The sequence below is a fragment of the Corythoichthys intestinalis genome, chromosome 10 (genome assembly GCF_030265065.1).
Source record: "Corythoichthys intestinalis isolate RoL2023-P3 chromosome 10, ASM3026506v1, whole genome shotgun sequence".
Taxonomy (NCBI): Eukaryota; Metazoa; Chordata; class Actinopteri; order Syngnathiformes; family Syngnathidae; genus Corythoichthys; species Corythoichthys intestinalis.
The window spans coordinates 31,484,009-31,499,905 of record NC_080404.1 but is presented as its reverse complement, the minus strand read 5'-3'; the positions used below and the strand labels follow the sequence as shown (position 1 = coordinate 31,499,905).

The 15,897-nt window shown below is 38.3% G+C and overlaps 1 protein-coding gene across 1 annotated transcript in view; it reads left to right on the top strand.

Annotated features, from left to right (window-relative positions):
- Window positions 1-14,126, top strand: part of nkx1.2la (NK1 transcription factor related 2-like,a) — a 77,882-nt gene extending 63,756 nt beyond the window's left edge. The window contains exons 2-4 of the mRNA XM_057847571.1: window positions 888-1,078; window positions 10,875-11,071; window positions 13,502-14,126. Of these exons, the coding sequence (XP_057703554.1) occupies window positions 888-1,078; window positions 10,875-11,071; window positions 13,502-14,100 (987 nt within the window). The 3' untranslated portion in view covers window positions 14,101-14,126. The remainder of the gene's footprint in view (window positions 1-887; window positions 1,079-10,874; window positions 11,072-13,501) is intronic.
- The last annotated feature ends 1,771 nt before the right edge of the window (window positions 14,127-15,897 follow it).

Sequence of the window (15,897 nt, the reverse complement as noted above, 5' to 3'; positions counted from 1 at the left end):
AGACAGGCCTGGATGTGTACTTTCTTCAGCAGGGGGACACGTCTGGCACTGTAGGATTTGAGTCCCTGGCGGCGCATTGTGTTACTGATAGTAGCCTTTGTTACTGTGGCCCAGTTCTCTGGTCCCCCCGTGTGGTTCTGGGATTTTTTTTCACCATTCTTGTTATCATTTTGACGCCACAGGGTGAGATCTTGCATGAAGCCACAGATCGAGGGAAATTATCAGTGGTCTTGCATGTTTTCCATTTTTTAATAATTGTTCCCACAATTGATTTCTTTACACCAAGCGTTTTACCTATTGCAGATTCAGTCTTCCCAGCCTGGTGCAGGTCTACAATTTTGTCTCTGGTGTCTTTCGCCAGCTCTTTGGTCTTGGCCATAATGAAGTTTGGAGTGTGACTGACAGTGTGGACAGGTGTCTTTTACACTGATAATGAGTTAAAACAGGTGCCATTAATACAGGTAACGAGTGGAGCCTCGTTAGACCTCGTTCGAAGAAGTTAGACCTCTTTGACAGCCAGTAATCTTGTTTGTTTGTAGGTGACCAAATACTTATTTTCCCCTCTAATTTGGAAATAAAGTCTTTAAAAATCAAACAATGTTATTTGCTGTTTTTTTTCCCACATTCTGTCTCACGTGGTTGAGGTTCACCCATGTTGACAATTACAGGCCTCGCTAATCTTTTCAAGTAGGAGAACTTGCACAATTGGTGGTTGACTAAATACTTATTTGCCCCACTGTATTTTAGCTTGACAAAACCTGTGAAAAATTGCTCTAATTACTGTACTATGAAATGTAGAATGCTGGGACCCTTGGCTGACATGTCATACCATACTGGTAGCGTCGATGACGTCAGTGCGTGAACCGACCTTTACCTTGTTCTGCCAGGGGCGAGGCATGACTGACAGCGTCCTCAGTGTAATTCACCCCCTCCTTCTCCATCGACCATGCGATGCGGTTGACCCTCTGTACAAATCACCGCCCAACTTTCCACATCTGCTGCCTGTCAGCATCTGCCAGGCGCACTCACCCGTCCCGCACATAATGAAAAACTCTCATTACTCGCCTCCACCCAACAGGTACACAAACCGTTAGGACAATTACCGGGCAATGCCACTGACCTTGTTGTCTCTGAGAGTCACGCCACCACATGTACAACATTGGGAGGGAGCCTGGCAGCGAAGCCCAGGGAAGTGAAGATCCGGCTAAATAAAGACGCAGATTTGAAATACTTGAAGATAAAACAAGACCATCCGTAGATAACTAATCCAACGCCTTTAGTCTTGGACAAATAATCTTTCCTCTAGTTCTGCAAGTAGATGCAAACAGCAGGCTGAAGTGCAGATTTGGCAGTGAGATGACCATCCTACAGTGAATGAGAAGGCCATGTGCAGACCAGAAAGTGTACACGCATTGTCAAGATCCAACTTTTTGTTACCCACGGGTGCAAGATCTTGTGCACTGTCACGCATACGCTTGATGACATGCTGAGAGGAAGTAGGGGTGTGACAAAATATTGAAATGGTGATATATCGTGATACTTTGCATCCCAAAAGGTTATCGATATGCTCCTGCCAAGAATCGAGATATCGTTTTAAAAAGGTGTCAATGTCTGGGAAAAAAAAAAAAAATTAACCAACAAGTTGCTACCAAAATCTTCCACCAAAATAGTGTCTCCGTTAATTCTAAGGCTGCATTGACGGTAGGGGTGTGCCATATTAGGCCCCCCCCAGTTCGATTCGATTACGATTCAGGGTGCTACGATTAGATTATTGAACGATGATCATGGGATTATCACGATTATCGATGTATACTTAATTAGTAATGTACGATGCAAACAATTTTTTGTCCATCATTTATTTAAAATATCCTAATGAATCAACAGGAATGATGGAAACATGCCCATACAACAGAAAACTACCCTTAAGCTGCTTTTTTAATTTATTTATTTATTTTACAAGAAAGTGCAAAAACATTAACCATTTTAAAGGGAGTACTTATTTCACTCAATAAAACAATAAAATTTACACAGGTGAAATGAATTCCACATTTTCTGGAAACAAAGTGTCTTTAGAAATAAGCCTTCTTTTAACTAATATACTTTGTTTTCACAGATTTCTGTACTATTTTGTAGTACTATTTCATGTTTGTAGTGTTACCGCTGTACTTAATCATGGTTTTACACGTTCTGCATATGAAATACACATTAGCGAATTGGCTAATTAGTTTAGTGCTCGGCGCTAACTATTAACACCTCTAAAATGACAACAATAAAGGCTAAACAGTACAAGAGGGTTCGTGTACTCACATCTTATAGACTCACACGAGTCTTAGCAACACACTCAGGACATTTTTCAATTGACATGACTTGAAACTATAGCTGGAAATCTGAAAGACAAGGAGCAACGAACTATTTCTCTTCCCTCTCGCTCTGAAAAATAACTTGTGCATGCCTGCCTGTCTCATACACAAATTTATTTTCCAGTCTATTGAAAAAGAGTAAATCCCTCACTCAGTTACACGCAGCATCCATTAAAACGTGCGTGCGTCCGTTAAAGGTGTCCAGGCGGCAGACGTGTCTTGAATTTCGTTCCGCTACGAGCGGCTATCATAAAGTTATGGGGGAAAACCATCGTTTTTGAGCTTTTATGAATCGTAATCGAATCGGCACATGTCGAATCGCGATCTGATTTTTTGGAACTCCTGTAATTGACGGTGCTCGACGCCTAATCCATTTAGACTGGGACCGTTCGTTCATTCGAACCCAGAACATTCAAAGTCATTCTGTCCGATTTTCAGGGCATTTACAGGTCACTTGCTGTTCATTTTAGGGCATTTCCAGGTCATTTTCTGTTAAGTTTGAGTCACTGCCTATTCATTTGGGTTATTCCCAGGTGACTTCCTGTTCTGTAACTCAAAATAAACAGGAAGAGACTCATAAAATACCCCCAAATCAACAGGAAATAACTGAAAATCAACAGGTAAATGACCTTAAATGCCCCAAAATTACCTCATTGCATGGCACTAGCGGCTATAGACGTTCAATCCGTTTGAAGTGGGAGGGATGGCAGCGAAGTTCATTCGCTGCCACCCTCCCAGTTCAAATGGATTGGACGTCTACTAGTGATGAACTCATTCCAATTCACAGCAGAAGCTTGTTTTTCTGTTTCTTAGTTGTTTGTAGTATATCCTAGAATGATTTCCTGAGTAATGTATCGATAATCGTTGTATTGCCATATCGTCAGATCATTGTTCTCGTGAGCTTTGTATCGCAAATCGGGTTCCCACTTCTAAGAGGAAGTATTTTAAGCTTCTGTTTGGTGTAAAAATGGCAAAACCAACAAACTTTTAACAGCACAAATGAATAAAACTAGGACATTTAAATATAATTCCATCCAGCCTAGAACACAACAGCACATGAAAGCGATTGAACAGCTTTAAAGTTTGAGGAATCTGGCACAGAGGGTCAAAAGAGTCCTGCTTCATGGCCCACCAGACACTTGCTCCTTCTTTGTTTCGAACCCCATTTTACAACAGCGTTGCGGCAGACGGCAGAAGTGTAAAGAGAGAAACAATGGACACAGCAGCCTGCGAATAGAAGTGCAGCTCATCAGGCCTCCTCTGCCATTAGACAAATTATCTGCCGTTTTGCAGACTGGGGGCAGCCTCCCTGCCAAGTGATGACTTTACAACACCTGGAGGGGGGTCTCAAATGGAAGTGTGTCTCCGTGGCTCCCTGCCGTGTACGACATGGGGCCAGCTCCGCCCTCTCTGATGTCCCGCGCTGAGACGCACAGTGTCTTCCCGCTCAGTGTGAAGACAACCCGAGGGCCTTTACGTCCTCCTTTGTCCCGCTTACATGTGCAAACAGATGTCCGGCCATTGGGCTTTCTTGTAGGAAGTTGTAAACCTCCAGCATGCGGCCGGCTCCATTGATATGGAGGGCGCAGAGTTGTGCCTAGGAGAGTGCCATACAGATGCAAATGTCGACAACTAGGGCTCCCCCAGAGTTAGGGCGACTTTTACAAATGTTTGACTATGTAAGTGCCGCAAAGCACGCCGATCCACCAAGTTATGACCAGCTGGAGTTTCAAGCAGGACACAAATCAGTAGCACAGGAAGTGGCAGAGAGAAGAATTAAGGAGCGAGTAAACACCTGACTGACAGAAGTATAGAGCACAATCAGGACCTCACACACTTCAAAGATGTTCATGCAAAAGCAATATCCAAAACAAAAGTTGTGTCCACCACTTAAGTTGATTATATAGCAAGAAACCTTTCATTCTCATCATACAGCATGACATGTGAGAGACTCTGATCAGGTTTCCATTTTGAAAATACACTCTCAGGCCATAATACAAATTTAAAACAAAAATCAACAGCTGTGAAGTCACATGAACGAAACCATTTTATTGGCTAGTTGAAGCAAAGGGTTCTCTTGCCCCACAAGGCAAAGAAAGGACATGCCATTGAGCACACTGAAAATGATTCCAAAACCATCACTGTAATACAAAAAAGACCTACTGTAGTTACCAACAGATGATCATAAACCATGTTCTGAATTTGTGTAATTAATTGTTCGGTCATTATTATCTTGGTAACACTTTACAATAAGGGTCCCTTAATTTACATTAGTTAATGCATTTTTAGACAATAACTCATGTTTAAGTAACATGACAATAATTAATTTAATCCCTTATCTGACATTAATATATTAATTAACATGAGTTAATGCATTTGTTAATGCATTTTAAGACAATAACTAATGTTTACGTAACATTAAAATAATTAATATAATTGCTTATCTAATATTTATTAATATATTAATTAACATGAGTTAATGTATTAGTTAATGCATAACCAGACAGTAACTAATAGTTTGGTTAAAAAAAAAAAAATATATATATATATATGTTCTCCCCACTGTATATATATACCGTATATAGGCTTATATAGGGTTAGGGTTTGTTTACTTAAGCATTTATAATTTCTTAGTTAAGGGACACATATGCTACACTTTACAATAAGGGTCCAAAAAACATTTAGTAATAGTTACTAAAGGTTAAGCGGGGGGAACTTAAGCATTTATAATTTCTTAGTTAAGGGATACGTGTGCTACACTTTACAATAAGGGTCCAAAAACCATTCAGTAATGGTTAATTAAGGTTAAGTAATACTTATGAGGTACGTTCACGTGAAATAATACCATACTTAAGGTTAGGTTATAATATATAATACATTACTTAAAATTAAATCACATATACATTATTGCATTAATAAATAGTTATTCATGTATACTGGTACTAGTAAGTGATTATGTTATTTTAAAATGAGAAACATTGCTCTGTGAGTCCTTGGGTGCTGCTAACATAACTTTAAGTATGGTATTATTTCACGTGAGCGTACCTCATAAGTATTACTTAACCTTAACTAACCATTACTGAAAGCTTTTTGGACCCTTATTGTAAAGTGTAGCACATGCGTCCGTTAACTAAGAAATTATAAATGCTAAGTTAACAAACCCTAACCCTAACCCCTAACCCCATATAGGCCTATATATATTTTTAATTTCACCAAACCAATAGTTACTGTCTGGTTATGCATTAACTAATGCATTAGCTAATGCATTAACTCATGTTAATTAATATATTAATAAATGTTAGATAAGCAATTATATAAAATATTGTAATGTTACGTAAACATGAGTAATTGTCTAAAAATGCATTAACTAATGTTAATTAAGGGACCCTTATTGTAAAGTGTTACCATTATCTTTTTCTGTTATATTTCACATTGTCCAGTGTTGATCACGCAGATAAGGATTTGTGAGAATGAATATTCAACAGATTTTACAACTAAAAATTTCAGCTTCTATTAATTTTCCTGAGCGGAAAAGAAGGGGGAATCCCTCTTAATTAGCGATGCAGCCATTAATCGATTAACTCGAGTAATTTGATTGGAAAAAAGATTTGAATTAAATTTTACTGCTTCGAGTATTCGTTTAATTAAAGTGCTGTTGTAATGGTTTCAAGTGTTTGCTTTTAGTTTTATTGATTTGGGTGGATACACTGCCCTCTGTGACAACAGTGAATAGGAAATAACTCATTTCACATGGCTAAATCCAGCCGCTCCCTGTTAAGACCAACATGAGCTCAGTTTTTGTTTGAGCTTATGGTTTTTAATGCATTCGTAATTTAGTTTAAATGTACTTTATATTTAGCTGATTTTTGTGGGAATATGTGTTTGAACCATTTGTTAACAAAATTGTTTAAACAAACAAAGTTAGCATTTTATAAAAGCATTTAAGCTAGCAGAATTTTGCTACGCAAGTTAGCCAACTGTTCTTTTGTTGTACTTAGATCCTCATTTTTTTTTTTTTTTTTTAAATGATGTTTGAGGCTCAGTTCAGGTATTTTAATTTTTTATGTTCCTTATTCGATTACTCGATTATTCGAAGTAACTAGTTCATTGATTAATTGACTACTAAAATAATTGATAGATGCAGTCCTACTCTTTATATACACCAAACCACAGGATAAACTGTCCGAATCATTTTGGGGCCATTTAATAACTGTGTTTTTGCTGATTTTGATCTGAAAAGGGAGCGAAAATGCTCAAATTTGGACAGATTTTTGTAAGTAAATGTGATCAACCGATCATTCTTTCACACTGCATTTGATCAAAATAATCAAATCAATAGCCAGTCCTAGAATGACATATACAATCCTAAAATTTCAAATATTTAGGACACCAACATGTGGAAGAAAGTTGAACAACAGAATTGCTCTATTCGTCACATTAAATGTTTACTGGCTATTTAAAAATTCCTTCATGTTCAAGTGACATTCACAAACGTATTGACCAAAAGAACATCCCCAAAATGAACAGCAGAGAGGGAGAGGCAGCAGAAAAAAATAAAATCATTGTTAATTCAGTCTTAATAGTATTTCCCTCCACCTGCCACAGTATCAGCTAATGGAACTCGACTACAAATTCTGACTAAGATGTACTTTACATTACATGAAGAAACTGAAATTATGAGTTGAGGTCATGAGTTGCATTTTAAATATAGCTTTGCCATTGCAGTAATTGGTAGGTTTGGGTTACCTCCCGCTATCTAAAAAGCTGCTCCTGGTCGCCATCGGTTTGTTTTTATCTGCGTCGGACACCTGCTGAAAATATTGATCCTGCAGCGGTTTCACCATTTAGCCGTCATCAGGCGTCAGGGTTTTAAACAACCCCTGTGTCACATTATATTGAATACTAATGGCAGCGACTCAGGAAGCCCATCGATTGTGAATATATATCTATCACCCTAGGTGAGAAAACAATCAGCGCCAACCATTGTATGCCTGTAATTTGGTTTGCTTGGATTCCTCTGGTTTGGACAAAAATGTGTATTAGTGTTTGTTACTGTGAATAATACATTATCGGAAAAGAATACGCCAAAAATACAGCAAAGAACCAAAATAAACTACTATGTACAGTGTTAATAATAAAGCAGACTTTTTATTGGAAATATAGCACAATTTCTAAATCAGGGGTGCCAAACTCATTTTTGCATCATTGTTGCTGGCCACATCCAACGTAGTTATGATTTCCCTCTGAGGGTCATCATGAGCTGAAACGATGACTCGAATAATTTGAGTAAGTCGATTTTAAAAGTTGATCGAGGATTTTTCTCTGCCTTGAGTATTCGTTTAATTTTGACAGCTCTAAACATGACTTTTTGCCAGGACTACTTTTAATGCGGCACAAAGCGCTGCTGTCACGTGCGTACAGGAAAAAGACAGAGGCGGCGGATATATTTTGTTTCAACCATGCATGGATATATAGGTATTGACGAAGAGAACGACAAAAGTGAAGAGAAAGTCACCAAGAAAAAGCAGAAAATGTCAAAAGTGTGGGAGCATTTCAAGCTGGACACCAAGGCAAACACTGTTCCATGTATTCACTGTAAGTCAGCAATTGCATACTACTACAGTAGGCCTTCAATGCTGCAGCTCCACCGAAGGCACCCCGTTTACTCCGAGAGCGGAGGAGCAATACTTGAGACAAGGTAAAATTAAAGTAGCGTAGTGCTAATAAATAAGACTAACGTTATTGTACCTTGCTGACGTAACATAAGCCCTGCGGAGGGCTAGGTTTCTATTATGACTACTGTTGATACGAGGCTAACGTGTCTTTCATACAGGCTTTATTTAATCAGCAAAAACACAGCGCTGTAGAGTGATGAGGTTGTAAAATAAAAACATAATAAACCTAATTTTCAATTCTAGCTCAATAGTCATTAATGGATATAACACCAAGTAGCACTGGTGCCAAATGTGCTCCAATACAGCAGGTATCATACATTTATTTTGAACACTGCAAAAAATCTTATAAGGAATTTAGACTAGGACTTAAAATTTGCTTGACACAAATGGAAATTCAATTGAAACACATGGAAATAACCCCTAACTTTTAAGTGATGTGTGTTATCAAGCGTAATGACATTTTTAGGAAAGAAATAAGAATTTTTATTCTTTTTTTTTCTTTTTTTTTTTTTTTTTACCAGATCTTAAGTTTTTTGAATGATAGCAGATATTTTTTTTCTAGTCACATCTGAGATGCATTTGTTGGCTGTTTTCAACAATGTACACTAAAATACATTTATTGTCTAAAAATGGTTGAGTATAAGGTGAAATGTCTTGTTTTCTTATGTATATTCATAATTGCTCGTTACCTAAAAAAAAACGTCCCATCCGACTTTAATGGAATTTTCAATAGAATACTCGATTACTAAAATATTCGATAGCTGCAGCCCTAATTGGGAACCAATATGACCGCTTCATATTAGTACATATGCAACAAATGGAATGACACCTTTTGAAATCGGACAATGATTCAATATATTTTAAACATATATATATATTTTAAATATATAAATATATTTAATGGTAACAAAAATGCTTGGAATATCTTTGTTTTTGAAATTGATGACAATCTGCAATTTTATACTTTTAGCAAGCATTGAGTTGATGCACTTGATTTCATTTCACAGGCCACATAAAATGATGTAGCAAGCAGGCCAGATCTGGCTCTTGGGCCTAGAGTTTGACACATCTGTCCTAAATGCTCTATTTGCATATAAATTTTATTATGGCTCCTCGGAGAATCATGTGATTACAATGATCACTTGCTACTTTGCGCTTCAATCTTTGCGCTTCAGTCCATTGCGGATTCCCCCCCGCCCCCAATTAAAAAAAAAAATAAATAAATGCAGTATTTCATAGAGCGGTCCCGATCACTCTCGCTCCTGCTGCTTTTCGTGGTCAGGCAGTGGACTGGAGTTGCTTATTGAAGTGAACGATGATTGATAGACATTAAGGTTTGATCTTGCCAGAGATGCTTGGAAGCCACAACTTCAAAGCGCCGCATGCGTCAATCATTTTTAACTTGTTAAACAGTTACTGTGTCAACTCATTGTGTGTAAGGGAGCAGCTTAAGCGGATTTGAGTGTACTCATTCAGTGAAGCATTTAATAAAGACAAGCATTTTTCTATTTTAATCTTGTTTAAAAATAATTCGGTAGACGGTAACATGTTTAAAACTGATAATTATTACATTTGAAGTGCTTAAAAAGCCTTTATTAAAAAATATACATACCTAAAGTTTTTTTTTTTTTAAATGATACTTTTGGAGGGGGGGGGGGGGGGTGAAAAAACATGTCTTATATATGGGGTGATTCAAAAAGAATGTGCCAAAACCATTCCGGTATATATATTTAAAAAAACAAACAAACAAACAAACAAACAAAAAAACCCCCCACACATTGTATTGTATCGTATTGTATATAACTTTTTTTATTTCATGCTATACAGTGCTTAATGTGACCACCACCAGCGGCACGGACATCATCAAGCTGATATGACTTTTAATTTGTTAAAACTACTTATTTGTTAAAACACTTTTAATTCTTATTTTAGTTCTTATTAAATTATTAAATAATTAAATGAAATTAATATTTCATCAATAATTCAGTCTATTTCAATTATTTTTAAAATGAATAAATGTGTGATGATTTTGTCACATTCTTTTTGAATCACCCTGTATATCTCTTTCCAATGCTAAATCTGAATAAATACATTGAACACACCCACACACACAAAAAAGAATTTTTTGGGGGGGGGGGGGGGGCGCTACTTCGTGATTTTTCCACTTATTGCGGCGGGTTCTGGTCCTCATATTTACCGCAAAAAACGAGGGATCCTTGTATGTGAAGTTAAATTACATTAAATGAATATTTCAACTGTTTTTCGCTTCTGCATTGAAAATTTACAATTCAGGGAATAGTGGGATTTTGAGAATGAAAAAAATTGATTCGTTTCAATCAGTGAAGAAATGTGTGTGTGGGGGGGGGAAATCAAAACTAATATTTTTGGGTGCATGGGGATTGAACATCATGATGAATGCTCCTCAGTTTTCACACAATGAGTTTCAGCAGGGGTCAAAATCCCTTAATAAAGGTCTCCCCTCCCCTCCAAAAGACTCCCAATTTGGTGAATCCATCCAAGCGCCATCTGTGGCCAATTTACTTTCAGCTCGCGCATTATTGAATTTAATGATATGGGTGATTATCGAGTAATACCCGGAGCCCATTAGGGGGTCGTGTGAAACACTAATAGTGTTTGCGTGACGTGCGTGATACCGGTGGGGGTCAGACGCTTTAAAAGAGAGCCAACACGCACCCCTCCTGCAGGACTAGACAGACGAGCGCGTATAGCGCCGAAAATCCAATTGCAAGAAACAACCAGACTATGCGAGTACCCGCTGTGTGCGCGTAATTACGCATCACCTCCCTGTCATTATATTTTTTGGGTTGCTGATTTTAAGCATGCTGGATTCTAAGCACCACGGAGTGACCACGGTGTCCACTCACAACAAGATCTCCTTCTCAATCGTCGACATCCTGGACCCGAACAAATTCAACAGCAAGAAGACGAGCGAACGCGCCAAACTTGGAGTGGCGGATGCGGAGGGGACTAGTTTGGAAAAGAACAGCGACGCGGAAGGAGACGACACAACGGACGGTAACTGATACTAATAAATGTCAAACATGTATTTTTTGAAGAGTACAGATGCAAATCGGCCGGAGCAAGAAATGCAAATAAAAATCTAATAGGTAAAATGAACAATTTTATAAATTGCGTAGAAAATGCCATCACACCTGCAAAAGCAAATTAAATATCTGAGTGTTCAATAATAATGAACAGTTGCGATTTCTTAGAATGATTGAGCAAATGCATGTCACCAAACAAGAATCTTTCAAAAAGTACATAAACAGGAAAAATATGTACTTTTTGCCATCTTGTGGGTAATAATAACATTTTTCTATCTGACACTTTGTCATAATTACTAGTATAGAGGTGAACATTGATACATATTCGTGGAAATAATTAAGAGAAATTAAACTGGAACTTGATCGTCTGCCTCACGTGTAATGTCATGTGTGAATCACTGAAATAAGTATGTTTTACCGTGGTTTAAAAGTTTGCCATTCGTGTTTATATTACGCAAACATACTGTATTAGAAACTTCCCTTCGTTGAACTCGTGACCAATAACACTGCAAAATAAATTTGTTAAATAGTAATGGGTAATTCTGGTAACAGGCTAACAAAAAAAGGTGATAACTACTGTATATGAAAGTATAAAATTAAAAATGGAAGCCAATGTTTCTAAAATACAGCCTCCCTCAGGAAGTCAGGGAGTAGAGTCAAGTTACAGCTGTTTTTTTTAATTTTTTTTTTTAAATCAAATCAGAGACATCTTTGTGTGACCTTCCCTTAATTTCCACGGTTAGTTCTCTTTCAAGGAAACCACAAAGGCTTGTATCCCAGAGCCCCGGCAGTGTGATTGGCATTGGGGCAGGGAGGCTGAGATAATTGTTTAAATCGTCCCATTGAGGACGCTTTGATCGATATCCCATTACCGCATCCTGCATATCTCTCCGCAGCACCTTGCAGGTACAAACCCGCACACCCCAGCCATGTCTGATCCCAAAAATCGCTCGATTCCAACTCACCCCCTCTCCGCCCCACCCCTCTTAAATAGATGACATTTATCGACCCGCGGGCAAATATGAAATCCATTAGCACGTCACGGCTGAGACGGCGCGCCTGGATTTAGGCGGGATTTCTTTCCGCAACATGACATTTGAGGAGCTATCTGCAGCTGATAAATTATTGAAGGATTAGTGGCCGAGTCCTACAGCTACCACCGTCACTTTAGGAAGAGTTTACTTCAGTGTGTCCACTTTCATATGATAAATAAAAATGGCCATCAGTTAAGTTTGCAGTTTCGAAGCAGGAGCGGTCTATTCAGCGCTGTCACAAATTGGCCGCACTCAACCCTGAGGCCCAGGTGACCTTATAGATAGAAGAATAAATAAATTACAAGGACGAAGGGATACATATTGCGTGTCCTTAAAAGTACCACACTTCTAATATACACATTTATATTACATATATGGGATGGAGGCATTTACAGTCAGATTGCAAAAGAGATTTTCACCAATGGGATGAGTAGATTATTACAATTAAAGAAGTTGAAGTGATCTCACCCGACATTATAGTTTAATGTTACAGTATATACCCATTTGCTGTTAGGAATCAGGGACAAAGTAAGGCTTATGATAGAAATTATCTATTAGTTACACAAGACGTGAGCAGTGGACTGGTGTCTGTATTTGGCACTTGCATGTTCTTGTGCTTGCCTGAGTTTTCTCCAGGTAGTGTGAACCCTCCACATTTTAGGTTCATTTAAGGTTCTAAATTTGTAATTGATGTGAATGTGAGAGTGAATCACTGCTTGTGATTGGACAGTGATCAGTCCAGGATATAAAAAAAAAAAAAACAACTTGTCCTCCACAGCCATTCTGGATAGGCTCTAGCTCACCACCACAAACCTAATGAGGACAGTGCTTTGGGAAATGAATGAACAAGTGAAACATTAATTTTTTTCTTAGAAACAGCCATCTGCCAAGAAAACAGTTGAAAACATGGACTGGTTCTACCACCTTACACTGGGGTATTTAATGTTTAAATACTCAACCAAAATGGTTCACTCATTAAGTGTAGAAACTTTCATTAGTATTGACATTATCTGCACTAAAGCACCTGCTGTTAAAACTTTTACCCAATTGAAGAGCATAACAGGCGTAACAGGGTGAAAAGAAATGTGAAATCTTAAGGCCCGTGACTGACAGGGGTTTGGAAAAAAAAAAAGTATTTTCAATACAATTGAACTGAGGGTTTTTTGTTTTTACACTCACATTCACATCTATGGGCATGGTCCTAATATTTATGCAATGTGGCTAGATGCCGAAAACCCACTATGGTATGAGAACATGCCAATCTGAGCAGAGATAAAAACCTTGGACATCTTGAGTGAGGAAGACCCGGCTGTTGAGTGTGATATTTATGAAATTCAACTCATGTTATCTCTTTTTTCCTTCACTAGATGATGACGCCTCTGCACTCAACAATAGCCAGCCGGTTGTTGTCGACCCCCTCATGATCTCGCCCCCAGCCGAGAGAAAGCACTGCCCACCCGAGGACCCGGACAATGTGGTAAAAGACTCGACGGTCACACTGCAAGACCCATCAACACACAGCAAGAGAAGACGGCAAGACCAGAACAATGCCAAGCCCCGGCGTGCCCGGACAGCCTTCACCTACGAGCAGCTGGTGGCGTTGGAAAACAAGTTCCGTGCCACTCGCTACCTGTCAGTGTGCGAGAGGCTCAATCTAGCATTGTCATTGAGTTTGACGGAGACGCAGGTGAAGATCTGGTTCCAGAACAGACGCACGAAATGGAAAAAGCAGAACCCTGGCGCAGACAGCACCATGCCCCCAACACCCAGCCCACTCGTGAGTCCTGGCCAAGTTACATGTGGTTCCAGCCAGGCCGGCTTCCACCAGTCCTTCCCCAATCTCAGTTCTGGAAATGTCATCTTTCACACAGCTGCAGCAGCACCACTTTCATCCACTGGAGGGCTCCTGCATCCCTTTTTATCTAGCGGATTTGTGCAGCCCTCCTATTTCAATCCACACCTATGAGAGAAGGGCTGGACTCTTCCAATTATTTGATGAATGGTATGCCAAATGTTTTTGTTTTGTTTTTTAATTCAAGGGGACATTATACGTTATACATACATTATAAAAATGGACTTTTAGAATTCTTTATATACAGACATGTTATTCTTAAAGACTCTACATAACGTATGCGAAGAGGTGTGATTGTGAATGGTTGATTGTCTACCACACTTCCTGCCACGAGACAGAACCACCCTTAAATGGTGAGATTTGGTGTGATACAATTAATCTTTAGTGTATTTAGGTTGAGTAATGCCTAATGCCTTTTATTAAGAAACCTGGAAAAATCTTTTTTTTTTTTTTTTACTTTACACTTAAATTGTTGAACCCTGTCGTCCACCTTTAATCTGTTGACACTGAACCACTATCACCAAAACAAGAACAATACCAAATTAAAATACTGTTTTAAAAAAGAAAAATAATGCACAATTATCTCACTGTGTTTGTTGAGACACTGTTTTCAAAAGATCTTGTAACACAAACTGTGACATATTACAATCAAGTAGCTCACATTGGTGTTCAGTTATATATATTATATTTAAAAAACAAACTGTTATTTAAATAATAAAAAAAAAAAAAGAAATCTTTGTGTTGCGTCTGATGCAGAATTGAATCGTTCCACCCACTATTTTGTGCTGTCACCGCACCACCACAAGATGTCACTATTACTTTATATTCAAACTTCTTCAAAGTCCGTGTTTCTTAGAAATGCCAGGTAATAATTTTTTTTGGACGATTAGGTACCTAGGAATTAATGCATGTGGTGAATAATATTGTATAAAGGTTGAAAGTTTGTTCCCACCCTAAAGATGGAATCAGGAAGTACATTTACTCTGCAATTTCACCTATTATACTTCAATGTCTTTCAGTTGTTCACAACTTGAAAACTGAAATCTTAAAAGAATGATTTTGAATTCACAGTGGTCCAAGTAGGCAGCAAGATATATATCTGCCAAAAGTGAGCACACATAAGAACCAGAATAGTCAATTTCCCTGACATCAGTTTGACAGAGAGTTTGACATACACACATCCGTCTTTTTTAGATGGAGCTTACTCACTACTGTCAAAATTAGGACATCAATCTGCTCTTTATATGCTATTTTAACCGGACTCTATATGATTCTGATGGATCTGTTATTGCACAAACATTCTTATTCAATCAGAGGTTTGGCGAATACCATGAGATCTCCCTTAATTCCTCATACCAAGCTGTTTTGGACAGCTTCATGGGAATGGCACTGAACCACTGCTACGCCTTCAGCGACCCCCATTACCAAGTCTGGTAAAAGTGAATTCTTATTTGATGGATAAACACATTCCAACTTTTGCGACAATGTTGCCTAACATTGCTTTTGATCATTTACATAAGATTGTCTAGTGAGAAAACTGCCACTAGAGTCACTGTTTGCTGTATTTATAAAACAGCATTTAGACCTATGGACTTCCTCGCATGCAAGTTTGCGTTGTTAGTATTTCAGACCAGGGGGAATACAATCTTTTACGCCAAGGGTCACATGTCAGATGGAAGGATGGTGGGAGCCAGCTGGAAGGCGATGAAATATGGTGGAAATGACTGGTGAATATTCAGCAAGAAGTACTCATAGAGAAAAGTCTTTTCATATCATAAAATATGATTATAGGCTCAAAGTGTATTATGTATTTGAGTCCACTAAAGATTATTTCAATACATGTTTGTAACATTATAATCTTGTCTTTGCCCATTTACTACAATCCTCATATTCATCCTCAAAATTCTGATT